This window comes from Pagrus pagrus, assembly GCF_965226575.1.
Source record: "Pagrus pagrus genome assembly, chromosome: 4".
Classification (NCBI taxonomy): Eukaryota; Metazoa; Chordata; class Actinopteri; order Spariformes; family Sparidae; genus Pagrus; species Pagrus pagrus.
The window spans coordinates 21,498,518-21,516,194 of record NC_140188.1 but is presented as its reverse complement, the minus strand read 5'-3'; the positions used below and the strand labels follow the sequence as shown (position 1 = coordinate 21,516,194).

Here is a 17,677-nt window from a genome sequence, read left to right as displayed (position 1 = left end):
AAACCTCTGGACACAAAGCTCGGGGCTCCTGGAAGCAGCTGAATCTCCCACAGACGAGGCCGAGCTGAGGCCGAGACAGACCGGCCAGAGGCTGAGGATTTGTTTAAAATGTCATAGATCTAAAAAAAAAAAAAAGGTGTTTCAACACCTGCCAGCGTGGAGGACTGGGGCAGTTTACTCTGGACATCTATTGTGGACTAAGAGGATGAAATTGGTAAGTTTGAATGTGTTGTTCAAACTTAACTCTAGTATACGGACTTCATGATTAAAAAGCTGCTTGGCTGAAGTGTGTGTACACACTTGCAGTCCTTGAAAAAGGTACAGCTAATCCGACAGTGATGTTGCCATGCCAAGAGCCTGTCATTATGCAGTTACAGCCTGGTGCTGAGATGACTTTTTGGACAGTTTGACTGCAGTGGATGGTACTCTGTGCAACTTTAATAAACCACAGATAGAAATCCAGCAGTGACAGTTTGGAGAGACCTGAATCGGCCGTCTAAGAAGAAGAGAGGCACCCTGGGTAAGTGGGTTTCATTTGCCAACAGATGTGACAGCAAGCACTATATTTCTTATTTTTCTTGAGTTATCTCATAAAATGCAGACGATTGAAAGCAGTTCCTGACAGCAAATGACAGTTAGCAGCATTGATGTATGTTTGATATGTTTAAACAGCATGTATAGTGCATCAGCTCAGAAATACGGGCCTCTTTTGTGTGAATTTTATGGAACGGTGTCTGTGTAATCCCATAAAGACTGACACCAGCTGCTTGACACAGAACAAGTCAGGATGTTGTTGATTAAAAGTTATCACACTCATAAACAAAGCGAGATCAAATTGTCCCCAAAGGTTTCACCGTTCTCTTCATTTATTACTGCTTAAGCCTATCTGTTGCAGTCTGCTACTTGTTGTCAGTGATGTAAATAAAGAGGTGGATAAACTATCATCAGCGATCAGGATCGTGCTGTAGTTAATCACCATTATAAAAAAGATAATAGCTTCAGCAAAGCATTGATTTTTTTTCTGCTTTCATTACACACCCTGTCATCTAAATCTCTGTGCAGTTTGATGCCACTTCCAATGAATTTGTCTCATAAACGTTTAATGTCGAACTAAAAATCAAACAGAGAGTCCTCCGCTGCCCTTTGTAGTGTTTTGTCGAACGTTTGAAAGAAACTTTTCGTCATCTCTCGTTTCTCTCACAGACCTCAAATGTGCTTTTTAAACACCAAACAGGCCGATTTTACAAATCCTGCTTTTTTATTCAGGCTGCTCTTCTACCTGACTTCACTATTTTACTTCACATTACCTGACATAGCAGAGACTTGACATGCTTTGGCAACCTGCCGCCTCCTTGATCCATTTCTGAGACATAATTTGGGGACCTATTCACCCACCTTTTGAAAGCCACTGAGCTGAGGGTAATATTTTGTTGAAAATTAAAGGCACTTGCACACCATTCAACACAGACTTGTTTGGATAGACTGAAAAGAGCCAACAAAAGAAGTCCGCTGCTGCTGTGACTCTGCCGTATGATTATGGTGACATGACAACCCGCTGTGAAACGGATATAGAAGGTTGTTAAGGGATTACTTGAGCTGGGAACATCTTGTTTCATCATGTTACACCTAGAAATGCAGGGAATCTATTATTTGACTGTGAGTCCTCAATACAGACTGGCACACACATGCTTTACCGTCCTGACCTTGTCTGGCATGCTGCTGATTGATTGGCAGGTCTGTGCTGTGATCATGGGAACGAGGATGGAGGTGGCACAGCTTGAGAGCAGGATGAACGCTGACGACTATAGAAAGCTACAGGGCCTTTTTCTGGTGAGTGTTTAACTGGTTTCTTTTTGCCAGTCTCATACTGCAGCACCTGTAAAGGAGGCATATTATGCTAATTTTCAAGTTCATAATTTTATTTTGGGATACAAATAGAATAGGTTTACATGCTTTAATGTTCAAAAAAACACATCAGTTTTCTCATACTGTCCAGTGCTGCAGCGCTGTATTCCCCCTTGGTCTGAAACACGTCCTGCTCCTGTCTCTTTAAGGCCCCCCCCAAATACCCAGTCTGCTCTGATTGGTCAGCTATCACACACCTGAGCCAGCACCACTAACAAGAAAAGAGCAGTTGTGCTAAATCAATTTATCTATGCAAAACTAGCCAAACTAGGCATAACTTATGCAAATATGTGACATGGTGACATAGTGTGATGTCACAAATTGATAGAATTGAAGGCGGGACTACTGGCAACGCGTGTACCCCATCCCGGGTCTGAAAACGTCCTCCTCCTAGAAGTGTAAAAACCAGTACTAGCTCCAAGTCCTGACCACTGGCTGCATGGCTAATTGATCTGACTAGCTAATGGCAGCTACAGTGAGCAGCAGTTTGCGTTTACTCTGCAGATTCTTACATATTGCACCTTTTAAAAAAGAGTGAAAGAGTGTATGTCTCCGTACCAGTATCCAAAAGTACCACACCTCCAAGTCTCATACGAAATGTGCAGACACATCTGTTAATCTTGTTACAGGGCCCCTCGGGTGAATCCCGCTCCTTGTCCAGAGCTGAGTTCATTCATCTGGCTTGGTCCTCAGTTGGCCGCGGCTCCAAGGAGGAATACGGCCTCTTGTTCGACAGCGTGGTCATCACTCAGGAGCACCGCGGCCTGCTTCTGGACATTGACGCTGTGAAAGAAGAAGGGCGTGTCGACTGGGGAGGTCTGTGCTCTTTTCTGCTAATGGAGCTCTCTGACAAAGTGAAGAACACCAGAACCAGCAGTGTGCCTTGCTGGAAGCCACCGCGCACTTTGACCTGTCCACATCGAGACCCGGTTCAAAAGGTAAAAAGGGTCAAAGAGCTCTTGGAGATTTAAGAGAAGGAGAGTTTGTTGTGAGTTAGAACACGTTGCCCATTTTAAACAGATCTATAGCAGGATGTTATCTGAAATACATTTTGACATTGACTGACTGAAGAATCCAAAACTCTGCTGACTGGGTGGAATTCCACATTATTAAACATTGTGTGAGAAAAAGTCAGAAAGTATTAGGGTCTTGCTCATCAAAATGGCACACCTCTTTTGAGATAAATGGCTCTGGACTCCTTTAAGTTTAACATCTATCAATTAATATGTAAATGAAGCGGCCGGGAATAAAGTGCCTACTGCTGTGGTTAAAGTGATGGCTCACCACTTTAATCTTTCAATCCTGAGAATGTCAAAATGTCAGAGTGTTGTGTAAGTTGTTTTGCAAATGGCTGGAAGGTTTCGACCCCTTTAGCTTAGATCAGTCAAAAAGAGACGGACGGACTGATGTCGCTCAGGAGACTCTCATTTTCTGTCCGTTCAGTAAAGTGTGGCGAGATTTCAGCTATAGAGACAAAATAAAAAATGTGAAAAATATACTTTAATCCAGAATTATTTATATACCAAAAGATCAATTGACACACTCGGAGAATTATCACATGACAGTTACCATAGCTCTACAGTTTTAGCATCTTTCAGTTGATTGTTTTGGTTTTACAGCCAGCAACTTTAGTGTGTTGATTCAGTCAAACGGTAGACAAAGTTGAATGATGACCTGATGAATAGCTGAGTTTTTAGCAGCTAAATAGCCAGATAAGTCCCTCAGGATGTAGTGGAGAACAAAAGTGAACTAAAAGGAGAGTTAGTATCAGACTTTGTGACGTTTGTCAACACCAAATTAATGCTAATGTTTCTCTGTGTCTGCTAGAATTGTAAACAGGCAACTCTTTGCAAACATGTTAGCCACAACAGCTTTAAAAGGTGGTCAAATGTCAAGGTTTTGTTCACAACTTGTTACTCTGCCCCCTAGAGGCTACCTCAGCTTTTACAGTTTGTGCATCTTTGAGCTGATTGTTTTGGTTTTACAGCCTTCAACTTTAGTGTTTTGGTTCAGTCAGATGGACGACAAAGTTAGCAACACGCTGGCCAGCAGCGTGTTTAGAAGCTCAAGAGCAAGATAAATATCTCAGGAGGCACCTCAAACAGGCACCTCTTTGCTAACATGTTAGCCACAACAGCTTGAAAAAATCCTGTTTGTATGAGTTTTTAAAGCATAAGGACAGGATTAGCGGTTCAAAAGTTTTGAATCATTTTAGAACAATAACTTCTCTTAGCCCCCGGCAGCTGTCTGGGTCTTTGAGGGTTATAGGGTGATATTACGTCAGTGTTGTTATCAGAACTTGTTCCTCTGTCACCAAGGGGCCAAAACAACTATTAATTCTGCTTCAACATTGAAGTAATTCATTCCTGAGACCTGCCCCACTTCCAGTTCAGCTGCTGTTCTACTAGTTTTGGTGCTCCACATATTTACCCATATATCATTTCTTTCTGCATGAACAGATACAATAAAATGGTGTTTCCATATTGTAAGCTGACAGAATCTACTGCTCCCATTAACAGTAGGATTTGAGCGCCTTACCATTTTAACCACGATAATAAAATGTTAATTATGTTGTTAGGCATTTTTGTCATATGGGTCAGTTTCAAGAGAAATCTAAGGAGTTGTTAAAAGCTACAGCTGTTAACCGACTGCCAAAAATGTCACTGCTACATTCGATACATCTGTGAAAAAGTCGCTAAACTCACGTACCAGTGACTCACAAGCTGTAGATACATAGATAATTAGAACAACTAGAGGTTAAATACACGACACACCAGTGTGAAAGATCTTACAAAGCCTCCAGTTGGCTGCGTGGCAAAGTGACTCAATCTGCAGTAATTACATCGGTAGTACATCTAAGCCCTGACCTCTGTTCTGTAAGTATTAATAAACCTTACTTTCATTAAAGATATTCAGTGTCCCTTTCTCATCAGACACCGTCAGCTCGAGCCTTTTCTCTCCTAGTTTAGCCAGTAAAATGGCATCATTCATTAATCCTTTTTGTTTTATTGGTTCCAGCACAGACGAATGTCCCCGACTCACTTGTTCTCACTTTCATCCAATAAGAGGAAGATTTAACGGAGTCATTCTCTTACAGTTTTATTGTGAAAGATTTGCCAGAAAGGAAACACTTTAAATTTAATCTTAAAGGTTGTAGCCTCCATTTTACTAATTAACTCCCCATTAAGACGTTACTAAACTGCATCAAAAAGAGCATTAAAGCTGTTCTGAAGGAGAGTCTCTTTGTCACTTTTCCCAATATATTTGTCGAGGTTAAATGTTGTTGTGGTGTAATGTCCTCTGGTCTCCTCAGGTGTTGCACCTGCAGAGTTCAGGTCAGTATCTGACTGTGAGTAAAGGAGGAACTGTGGGGCTGCGGGACGGAGAGGACATGTCCCTTCTGCACACGCATCGATTGCAGAACAGCACAGTCACACCCAAAGACCTCTGGGTCACTGACATGGTGCTGCTGCACAACTTGCACAAGGTGACTCTCACTTTTAGAAAGTCACACAACGAAAAATTAGTCAGTTTTATCGTTTGGTGTCCCGGTCATGGTGCCACTTCGGGGTCTTGTTGCAAAATTCATACAACTGAACTAATGTCATCATAGAAATTAATTATTGATCAGCAGCCTCAGTTTTTGGGGGCAGATATTGTGCTGCACAGAGGTAAACAAGCATTTCACTCAGTCAATTAATTATTGATCAGTGCTTTGACATGACACTGTTGCATAATGTTCAGAAAATAAACATTCATTTTTCAGCGTTAAGACCATCAATTATTTATAAATACTTTCAATTAGCAATTCTTTAATCTACAGATGTATGGGTGACAGATACAACACACATGAATATCAGTCAGGGAGATTGTTAAATGAGTGTTATATCATATTGATGATGTTTACCTGTGTGTCTCTCTGTTTCTCTCTCTGCACTCCATATTCTCAGATAGCTGTGTCTTTCACAAGTAAGGAGGTGTGTTTTTATGACATACTGTCTACACAAGACTTCAGCTGCAAATATAAACTCAAGGGTTTGAAGTTTACGCCCTGGTGCCTGAACTACTGGGTGGATCCCTCTCACCCAGACCAGGCCGTCCTCACCATAGGAGACATCGGAGGACAGGTGATACGCACACTGAGGAATAATAGAAAGAGAGAAGAACTTCATTTTTTTGCATCATGTCAATTGCTTTTAAACTGTGTATATGTGTGTCTGTGTGTGTTAACCCAGGTCAGTGCTATATATTTTACCTCAGCTAATATCTCTCTGTTCGAGAGACTCAGTCTGAGGACGGACTCAGATTCAGCAGACATCATCCTGTGGGACGAGCTGGTCAAAGGAAAGCAGCGCTCCTGCTACACTGTGACACACCACGCACACACGCCTGCCTGGGTTAGAAAAGGTAGGAAATAAAAAGCACACATGCGCAAGAAAAGTTAAAATTTGCTGTGCCATCATGAGACAAAGACATCGACACAAACCTCGCTCTCGATCTCTCTTTGATGACAGCCCAGTGCTGTCATCAAATGCTTTGATTGCTGTCATTTTAAAATCACTGATTTCTTCTGCACCAAGTTGTGCCTTTTCTGTTCCAATTTATAGTGGAAATGTCTTCTTTCATGTAAAGGTGTTAATTCAAAATATAATGGAATATAATGCACTACCACTCTCAGGCAAGCAGTTTGTCAAAGGATAAGTCCTCTTCTAATTTCATGTTTTTATCAGTGTAGACAAATGCAGGTGTTCTTAGGCTACACAGGTATTTCTTAAAAGTAAGCCTTGTCTTTGCATTTTGCCCCTTTGTACACATATAAACGTGTGTTAGATCACTGAAAACTGACCTTTTGGAAAACTCCTGGATTGAAGATATTCAGAAACTCTGTCACTGTTAACGTCTTGGCAGGCAGCAACAGAGGTTTTGGTAACAATGATACAGACACCCATGTTCACTTCCTAATTGGCCCTCAGTGTATGTTCATTGGCAGTATGTGTTATGATATTGGTATTTGAGTTTGCACATTGAGGGAATGAACGTTATATTTTAAAAGACACAAGCAGGCGTTCATAATAAAATGATAGAAAAGACTGACAAAAATGACTGCTGACAATGTTTTAAGAAAAAATAGCATTATCCAGGAGGATTGTGCGAAGAGCAGTCACGTTTCCCTGCGTTGTTTATAGTATTCACTGTAACTGAGCAACCACCCATAGAGTAGACAATGGCTATGTTCAGACTACCAGCCCAAATCTGATTTTTGTCATATCCAGATTGTATCCAAATTGAGTTCAGGAAGTCTGGTTAGCTAAAAAAAAACATGAAATGGGATTTTTGCAAATCGATCCAAACCACATTTTGATGTGGTTTGAAACACAATTCAGATCAGATTTCTACGCCGAACCCTCATATCAGATTTCAAACTGTCTTTTGTGTCACTTGCAGTGCAACACAGAACGCTGATGTCTATCGCATCCATGCGGCTGCTGAGCAGAATCGATGATGCTTTCAGACTAGTAAGCAAGACAACACAGAGAACAACAGTCTGTAGAGTCACTCTGAAATAAACTGTTTGCTCTTTGACTTGACTAGTGATTTTTTGGAGAGCAGATGATTAATCATGCTTCCTTGTTGGAAAGTGACCTGCACGGCATGCCCAGTGTATGCAAATATTTTTGGGTGCATTAGTACAGAACATGATTATTTCTTCATCTGGATGGTGATCGTGTTTGTTTTAAAACCCCGTACCTAAAAATACTTGTGTACTTGTGGACTAGACCTAAATATTGAGTGGGACCTGTTCCCTCCACACATGACCAAAATCAACACCCATGGACCATTGTCGCACTGCGGCCTTTTTCCTGACATCACACTCAGAGTGGGTAGCTCAACTGTGCTGTGTTCCAGACTGCAAGCAGTATAAACATAGAAAGGCTGACAAATTGCTATCATTTCACTCATAACCCATTAGCTAACATGAGCATTCAATCGTTTCAACCCCTATCTTGGACACATTTCTTTACACCTGGAAGTGAAACACACTATATGTAATCAAACATGTTTGCTAGAAAATGGCTGAATGCTAACATTAGCTAATACAGTAGGTTATCACATTTGTTGTTTTACCTCAAAATATGGCCCAATTCCCCCCTGGATTTTCAAACCAATAGCCTTTCAGTTTCTCCTCATCCAGTAGGTGATGAAATGAAACAATTTGTTAGATTCTCTACATTTATACGACCTGCAACCTGCAACACAGCAGCATAGCATCATCCCATCATTCAGCATGACGTCAGAGGAAAATTGGCCTCTGTGTGAGCAGGGTCAATGGTTAAGGTCAGAAATCACTGACCTGATTAGATGGACAGAATGAAAATAAGGATAGAAAATCAGTGGCTCAGATGACAGATCAGAAGAAAACAAAGTTTTGGAAATACCTGACGCTCAGTCACAGTTTCACCTTGACACCTGGGGTGGGAGCCATTCTCTGTGCTTGCTTGTTCACTCCTTATTATCACTATAACAACAGCTTATGCAACATCATGGAAATGCTTGGGTGTGCCACTGATGCCCACACACATTGACACACATGCATCAAGTCCTGAGTCATCCACTTGATAGTCTTGCAAAGGCAGACTTTTTGAATATTGGCATAAAGTCACAAGCTCAAGGTCTGGCCTCTTGAGACTCGCCACTTCAGCTCAGCCCGCGTAACAAAGAGGTCGCTTAGTTGTATCTCGATTGCATCATTCGTGTAGAGCCCCTCTGAAGACTCATTGGGCTGTTTGATAATGATTCAGCAGAGGCAGCGCTCTGAGACTTGCTTGGCTTAAAGGGGAGATTCTGATAAAGGGGAAAAACATGCATGAAGAAAGAACATATAAATAAGCACAACAAATGGGAAAACAAAGGGAAAACAGAAAAGAGGGAAACAGAGGAGACAATGCCAAAACATTAAAAGCGCTGGTTAATTGAAATTTTACAGGCTGTGCGCGCGCGTGCATGTGAAACAACAAGAGAGGGTGCATACCAAGGTTTGCTGTCTGTGTATATGTGTGTGTGTGTGTGTATGTGGTGTTTAGAGAGAAAGGAAAGGAGGGAGCTTGTGAGACTGTATATGTGTGTTTGCATACCTCTGGGGTGCTGCTGCTGCTGTTCTTTTGAAGTTGCCCACCCTGCAGTATGAGTGGGCTGTGTACCATTAGACATGGCTGGTTATCCAGACCTCCAAACCTTCGGGCTCACGGGCCACCAGAGAGAGGAGGGGGGTGGAGGGAGGGGGAGACAGGGGGGTGGAAGCATAGTGGAACAGAGAGGGAAATTGAGAGGAAATTAGGAGGAAATTGGGATGGACACAGACCCGTAAGGACAAGGAAGGAGAGCTCTGGAGAAGTGTGCGTCTGCGAGAGAGAGAGGAAAGCATTTACATATCTGCATAATGTTGTGATCAAAGAAATGAAAGCGAACATTAAGGATGAACGTCAGCAGTGTTGGTAAAAATCTCCCAAAATGTGCAGCGATTTGTTGCAGAACAAAAGAGGCTTGCTTTGATGTGGATATAAAGTGACTCCTGCTGTTCCTTTTTCAAATTCTAAACTCACAGCAATAAGCGTGACATCGCCGGCTAAAGCAGATGTTATGTATCTGGGTCTGCATCACAAATACTTTGATTTATGATTTGTGTGTGTCAGTGAAAGAGAGAAAGGCCTCATTAATCAATGATGAGTCATGCGACGCTGTCTGAAAATCCACTGATCTTTTAATTCCCAGGACGGAGAAAAGATGTGATGTTTGAAATGTAATCAGATGTAATTATTTGCCCCAGACATGCGGCCGATCTTTGACCTGCGACTGTCACATGCCATCTCGCAACCCTCACTTATTTGTGCAGTATTTGAAAGCTAAGCAGCCTCTAATAGAGACGTGTGGCATCCAATTTAGCTGTTCTCAATCAAAGTGTTAATTGAGATAGATTGTGATGCAAGATCCATTACTTTTTCTGTAATACCAGTGAGCAAATCAAACAGGCCTAATTCTATGCTGTGCTGAGTGCCTGTAGATTGGTTGGTTTACTATACAGCCGGGTTGCGGTCAATGCACATTTAGCAGAGCCATTTCAGAAAGTGGACGTCCTTCAGAGTTCTGGTAGTGAAAACACTTTGGCGTCAGCAAGATGTAATATCGCATTTGAAAAAATTAAATTAAATAAACAGTGTGTCATCATCAAAATATGTTGCAATGTTGTTTTACATTGAATTTATTGGAGTTGAAACTAATTTGTTCCCTCTGCCGGTAAATTCTGCGGCATTATTGCTCCACACAGAGGGGCTGCTACGAAGCCAGTGACTTTCATTTATGATTGTTTTCTTATTTCTTCTCTCAAAATCAGTTTGTACAGAAGACGCTAAGATCAAATCTGTGTGGACAAACATTTCAATGAATAATGTTTATTGTTTTCTGTTATTTTGAGACTCTCTTCGCTCACACATTCCTTTTCATTTCAGACTGGTCATGTCACAAGTGATCCTTCTCTACACTGCAACCCCTCTGCCTTGACTGAGTCTTTTTACAGGCCTTTCATTGTGTACTTTAAAGGACAGACTTGCCAAATTAAAGCTTTTATTAAGTCCTTTACACGTTATGGCTGCCAGATTCATAAAGGTATTCAACAGTGTTAATTCCACTACTTTATCTGTTGATATCAGTATATAGCAAACAACCCCCATTATAGCAACATTTTGTAGAAATTGGCAGTTTGTGTGATTTGGCGCCCCCCACAGTTTCTGAGTGCAACACCACTGTTGTTAATACAACTCCCAGGAAAACAGACATAATGTAGGTGCTAGCTACAAACAAAACTCATTACATCATAACAATGTTATGTGTTGAAAACGTGTATCTTGAAGTAAACATATATGTAACACTGTTATCCTACCCTCTCACTGAAGTTACATAGTGCGGAAACAAGTGATAGGGGGGTGGAGTGGCTCAGCTCAGGTCAGCATTTGACACAGTGTACCCCAAGGCTCTATCCTCGGCCCCTTGTTTTTCTGTATATTTTTACTGCCATGGAGACATATAGTAAACATAAACATGAAACTCAGTACAATTGGTAAGAGGATGACATGCACAATTTTATCCCAAGTCAAACCAGATAAGAAAAGCTCATATCACTCTTGTTTTAGCTTGATTTAACTATGTAACCAAGTGATTTGTACCTCTAAATTAAAATCAGTTGCAGGTCTACAGTACATTTGAAACCAGCTGTCTCAACAGTGCCTGGTACCGGATTAAACAGGAACTACACACACACACACACACACACACACACACAGATAAAGAGACAAAAAGTGTTTTTAGTGTCCCAATTGTCTCTTTGTTTGCTTCAAACCATGAGCAGGCTTTTTCTTCCTCTGTGTTACTCACTCTTGTCTAGATGTAGTAAAGCTAATTACAGTATCTGTCACACCTAATTTACTTTCACTTTCTGTCTCATTCCTGCTGCAGTACATTACCTGGGCTCGCTGGAAGCCTTTGTGTCGTGCAGCACCAGACCGCAGAGCAGCATGGTGATCGGCTGGAGGGAAAAGGAAAGCAGGAGTCTGCGAGTCACTTCTTTCTTAACAAAGAGGGGTGTGTGGGACATGGACCACCACCCTGGACTCAATCTGATAGGTTAGGGACCAATGTGTGCTCAGAATAATACTTACTTGTGATGTGAGAGTGAATAGTAAGTGTTCATCCTAAACTTGTCCTCTGAAGTTTTACTTATTGAGCCTAAAATCACAAATTTGTCTCAAAGGCCTAATGATCTGTACCACATGTGACACCCTAGGGCTGTGGAATATCACCTAAAGTCAATATCATGATAAATCCTCAATAACAATTAATTAACAATATCTTCATAAATACACCTGTGCGCATGGATCTCCATCCTCACAGTGGATCTTTGTACAGAGCTTTGGACAGACACTAAAACACTAGAACTGAGTGTTCAGACAGAGGGTGAGTAGAGGTGCTGCAGCAATGGACAATATAAGGAAAATAATGTTTTTTTAAAAGTATTTTAAGCATGATTTAAGCAAATATTTTCTAGTAGACATCCAAAATAAAATGAAAATGGGCATAACATGGGATCAGCTGGCAGCCTGTATGAGGGAAATTATTGAACATATTGAGGTTAGAGAGCCATAATGTCAGTCTTGGTTACTTTTTGATTTATTGCCTTGCCCTACAACAGAAAATGCTTTCACCAGATAATTATATGTGTATGTACTGTGAGCCTTTGTTGGTTGGCATCGTTGAAAATAATCTTAAAAGGGAAAAACTTGAAAATAAATTCAATAAGTAACACACAAATGAGTTGCGTTTTTTTTTTTTTTTTTGCGTTTCAAGTTAACAACTTGCTTTAAAATTGATTTGAAAAAACATTTCTGTGTTATTATTTATTTCTTTTTAAGCTGGTCCAACTGTCTTTTTTACAGCCTAAACCAAATGCTGAATAATACTTTTCTACAATGAAAATTTTAAACGTTTACTGTACTTTAAAAAAGTCAGGAAACCGATTACTTCCTTATTGCCGAGTAAAGTAGACTAAGAAACAAAATTTAAGTTGTATGAGTTAAACAGTTTTAACAACTAACAGCTTCCATGATTTTTTTAAAGTTTTTAAGTAAAATCCCTTTGTCAGATTTCAGTGTTAAGTTTCTCATTGAACCTTGAATCGGTTGTGTGTGTCGTTAGCGCCTCTGTTAATCAGGGACATTCTGATTGATTGCAGCTACAGCGGGTGTGGATCATCAGGTCTTGCTGTGGAACCCTTATGTGACCTCAAAACCAGTTTGTGCGCTCAGTGGGCACACGAGCCCCGTCACCGCAGTTTGCTTCATGCGGACCAAGCAACAACTGCTCAGCTACTCCAAAGATAAGGTAGCAGTGTGTGTGTGTGCTTGTGTGTGTGTGTGTTTGCAGTGCTCTGCTAGAAAAGATAATGTAATGATAAAGAGCCCTATCATTGTAAAATTAATTGTTATACCTTGCTATAATTACTGCAGAGGAAGGAGGTCTTGGTGCAGATGATTGGTAGCCTGTTTCACACTGCTGCCATTATAAGAGCTGGCGTTTCTCATTTCCTTTAAACCCTCCTTCTTTCTGATGCAAAGAGGATGTTGCCGCTTGTGCTGCTTTTTCCTCTCGCCGCTGTAGCACTGTGCATGTTTGCCTCGTCTTCGGCTTTTCTGAAGATAATGAATATTTTAGAAGTGATTTATGTTCCATCTGGCTTCTGCTCAAACACCATCTGCCATTGCAAGACACTCTGAAAGCTTTACCTCAGCCTCCTCTGGAAGAGTTCATGGATTGTTGTCCTGGTTTGTGCCGTAAAGCGACATCGCAGAGTTGTGAGTTCTGACTAAGTGGCACTAACATTGTGTGGAGTCAGTGACCAATTCCTCTTGTCGGTGATTGTATTTGTTCTTTAATTATGATGATGTCTTGTGCATGTGGTCATTCGTATAGCTTCTGACTTACACAAACTTTCCAGGTCCTGTGTCTGTGGGATGTATCGAGTCAGCTGTGTGTCCACCGTCTGGCTGGTGTTTTCCCAAACACGCAGGAGGACGCACACACCCTCCTCTTCCTCCACGAGGAGCAGCAACTCCTCCTGCTCTCCTTCAACAGTCTCCTCCTCCTGCTGGAGACGGTGAAGGAGGAGAAGAGGACCAGCAGCCACGAACACCCTGTTACCTGTGTGTTGTATAATAGTCTGTTCAGACAGGTATGTGGAGGAAATGGCTGAGAGTCTTTTTCACTGTTGGCTTATCTGTTTCCACAGACATTCCACATTTCCACAGACATAGGCAGAAAGTATAGACGTTGTTAACTGGATATGTAATTTGGACTACTTCTGTGGTAAATATATTAACAGAGCAGAAAAGACAAATACAAATGATTTCTACAATAGTTGGGTTTGAAAGTTTATTCTTGGCCTTGAAAACAGTACATGACAAAATCTCAACTTAAAGTTGATTTAGTAGCTTCTCTTGATGATTTGCAACTCGACTTGACAGAAAATAAACAACTTGAGGCTTGATTTGAGACAGCATGACTTGTCTGTGTTCATTTTATGTTTTTCAGTTTGGTTTGTTTTTAGTCTTGCTGTTAGTATTTCAGTGTTTAAGAGTAATGGGGTGACGATATTTTTTTAAATTGAGAAGAAATGACTCAAATAAATAAGCTTTCATAAGGTAATGTGTTTTTGTTTGATTACATTTCTTTCTCTGAAGCTAAATAATTATGATACAAATTCAATTCATTGTCATACTTTTTGAATTGGTTAGATAAATTGGCCCATAATATTTTTATCAGATAGGTACTAAGTGGACGCATGTATCAAAAGACAGGTGCTCTTTGGATCGAGGGACATTTCATGTAACCAAAAAACAGACAGGTTAGATATAAAGCCCTGTTATAGTATATGCACTTATGCCCCAATGAAGACTTATTAAAAGCATTTTAATTTAACTGTCTTTTCTCTTTATAAAGGTTGGACACTGGAGGTAAGGCTGGAGTGCACATGACTTGGGACTTGACTTGACACAACCTGTGACTTGACTTGGGATTTGCTTGAGACTTGGACCACATGACTTGAGTCACATGTCTAAGTGCAATAAACACAGCAGGCATTTTGACTTGTCAAAGCAAGAAAAGCACAGGTGCAATTTCTTCCATTTATGATGGCTTTATTCCATTTCGTTTAGCCTGATCCACTGTATCCAGTATTGTGCATGCTCACTCGCTGACATGGCTTACTGGGACACTTAAAGGAATGCAGCCATTGAATTACATTAAATTAAATTTCACTTCAATTAAAGGAAACATATGCTCATTTTCAGATTCATCATTTTATTTTGAGTTACTACTAGAATAGGTTTACATGCATCAGTATTTAAAAAACACATCAGTTTTCTCATACTGTCCTGTGCAGCAGCACTGTATTCCCCTTCTGTCTGAAACGCTCTGTTTTGGCTCCTGTCTCTATAAGGTCCCCCTTCCCGAAAACCCAGTCTCCGCTGATTGGTCAGCTCACACACACCTGAGCCAGCACTGCTGACAACAACAGAGCATCTATGCTGAATCGATTATTTTATTCCAAACTAGGCATAAATTATGCAAATATATGACACGGTGAAGTAGTGTGATGTCACAAAGTCACGTAATCAAAAGCGAGACTACTGACGAAGCGTTTCAGGAGCAGTGTTGTCCGTGAGAGAGAGGAGCTCAGTGTGGACTTTTCTAACTTTCAAGACCTTTTTCCATGAACAAAAACCTTTCTAAAACACTGAAGGAAAGGAAAAAAACTCTCCTGTCTAACGTTCTCATCCACCTGCTGATGAAGATCATTTTACATGATTGTTCATTCATTCAATTCATGGCTGTGTTCGTATGAACGGAAATATGCTGACTTCATTAAACATTTGGCAACGCTGTCATGTTGCTGTTGGAGCTAAATTTAGTATGTTTTTAAAAACACTTAGGTTTGATACAGTTTGATATAACTCAGACATTAAATAGTTAAATTCTGCAGAGGTTTTTGCAAAGAAATACTGCCTTCTTCTCTTTTTTCCAACTTAGGCCTCATTATTACATTTTATTGCATGTTTTATTCCCTTTTGCTTCACTCAATGACAGATTTACACTGCTGCTAGTTTCCGACACAATGTAGGAACACCACACAAATAATAAAACAGCTAATGCATCCGATATGAACATCTCTCATTTTAAAAAGTGCATCCACTCTTTATATTTTCCCCGGCGTGCTTTTATTCCCCCTTGACAGCAGCATTAGTTGCATATTTTCCTCCGTGGTGGCTTAGCCCTAAAATAAAGTGTAACGAAGCGTGGAGAATGGTGAGAGTCATTAAAGAATACATCAGCGGAAGCTGCTTTCCTCACAGCATAAAAAGGATCAAACTCTTTTTGATGATTGATATCCTCCCTCCCTGTCTGTCTCTCGTTCTCTCTGTCTCTCTGCAGGTAGTCAGCAGCGACTCTGCCTCCTCTGTCATCTGCTGGCTTGCTGACACGGGCCAAAAGGTCAAACAGTTTCACCGTTGCCATGGCAACGCTGATATCACCACCATGGCCCTGGATGGTACGCAGACCCGGCTGTTTACTGCAGGCACTGATGGGGAGGTTAAAGTAGGTGAACATGCACGCACGCACGCACGCACACACACACACACACACACACACACACACACACACACACACACACACACACACACACACACACACACACACATTCAGCCGTAATCCATACAGCTGGAGGTCAGTCCTGAAAGAGATGCAAACTCTAAACTACACTGACTGAGGTGCAAAAAACTGGAAGGAGGAGAGTCTGATGAAACCAAATGAATATGAGGAAAGTGAAGTAGCTGACGTTTTTAGGAATTTGTGTTTAAGTAGCTGAAGACTCATTCATTCAAGCTGACCTCTGTCTCTGCCATGCTTACCAGTGTCTGTGAAAGAGTTTTTTCCTTGTGAAGTACTTTGTGACCTTGTTCTGTAAACGGTTAACTACTTATAAAACTCTGAGCAATTCACTGACTTTATTTATCCATGAAACTGACTAAATTAAACAGGAGTGCAGCCAGAAACAAGCAGGGTTATTCCTCTGCCATTTAACCTCGACCCACTGATATTGTCAAAGCACAGTTCTAAAGGCATCAGAAAGATTCAGTGTGTTGTGTAATGGGACTGCATTTATACAGCACTTTTATTCACTTTTGCCTCTTGTACACCCATGCACACACAACAATGGCAGCAGGCTATCATGTACATTGCTGGCTAACCATTGGGAGCTGTTTAGGGTTCAGTATCTTGCCCAAGGACTCTTCAATGTGTGGAAAGGACGGCCAGGAATCGAACTGCCATCCCTGTGATCAGTGGACAACCCGCTCTATCTCCTGAGCCCCATTGTGCAAGCAATGTTTGCTCATGTGTGATGTTGGTCACATTTTTCGTTTGTACCCTCCCTTATTATGTGTGTGTTCTCTGAGTGTAATCCAACCCAATCAGCAGAATTAATGTTGCCAATGTACGTTTGTACAAACCACAGACACAGTTTGTTGAAACATTACATTTCTTTATGTTGCTACTTTCCGTTTCTTTAGGTTCAGTTTAAAATTGTATCTTGTGACAACGCTGTGCTTATGATCTGGTTAGTTTTAGGCACAAAAAAAACTTAGTTAGGATCAGGGAAAGATAAGGTTTTGGAATAAAATACCTGTTTTGTTGCCAGAAACATGGCTGAAGAATTCCCAACTTCCCACCAAAATATCTGTTATTTGATGCCACAAGCGTGGCTAGAAATTGTCTTGAGGTCTTGTGGTTTCACACTTACAAATGTTAAGACACAGTCTTGAACTGTGGTCACTGGCTTGGCAGCCTTCTTGCCTGTGATTCCACCATCATCCTCTCCAACTCCTGATATGAAAGTCGGGTCATAAACATGTAATGTAACTGTAATATGACACATTTTATTGAAATGTTATGAAGTGGACAAATTAAAAGGAAAAAAAGATATCAGTGGTTTGAAGAAATGATAACTGCCAACATTTTATCCTGGTGACTGGGCTGCAGAATCATGTCTCGCACAGGATTTTATTTTCAAAATGTGTTTGGTATTTCAAACGTGGTGCTCTGTGGCTGTATTTGCACACCACATTCAAGCACTGCATAATGATTCGAAGCTTAGTGAAATTGTTCCCAA

General features: G+C 40.9%; 1 protein-coding gene across 2 annotated transcripts in view; it reads left to right on the top strand.

Moving 5' to 3' along the window:
• Positions 1-101: 101 nt before the first annotated feature.
• Positions 102-17,677, top strand: part of LOC311256157 (cilia- and flagella-associated protein 337-like) — a 34,748-nt gene continuing 17,172 nt past the window's right edge. The window contains exons 1-11 of one of the 2 annotated variants that reach the window (XM_084351000.1): positions 102-214; positions 372-520; positions 1,735-1,830; positions 2,535-2,843; positions 5,219-5,392; positions 5,856-6,032; positions 6,141-6,312; positions 11,413-11,580; positions 12,686-12,834; positions 13,448-13,681; positions 15,940-16,104. In XM_084351000.1, the coding sequence (XP_084207126.1) occupies positions 1,750-1,830; positions 2,535-2,843; positions 5,219-5,392; positions 5,856-6,032; positions 6,141-6,312; positions 11,413-11,580; positions 12,686-12,834; positions 13,448-13,681; positions 15,940-16,104 (1,629 nt within the window). In that variant the 5' untranslated portion in view covers positions 102-214; positions 372-520; positions 1,735-1,749. Of the gene's footprint in view, positions 521-1,734; positions 1,831-2,534; positions 2,844-5,218; positions 5,393-5,855; positions 6,033-6,140; positions 6,313-11,412; positions 11,581-12,685; positions 12,835-13,447; positions 13,682-15,939; positions 16,105-17,677 lie in introns of both variants that reach the window. The other variant, XM_084350999.1, reaches the window with a different exon arrangement.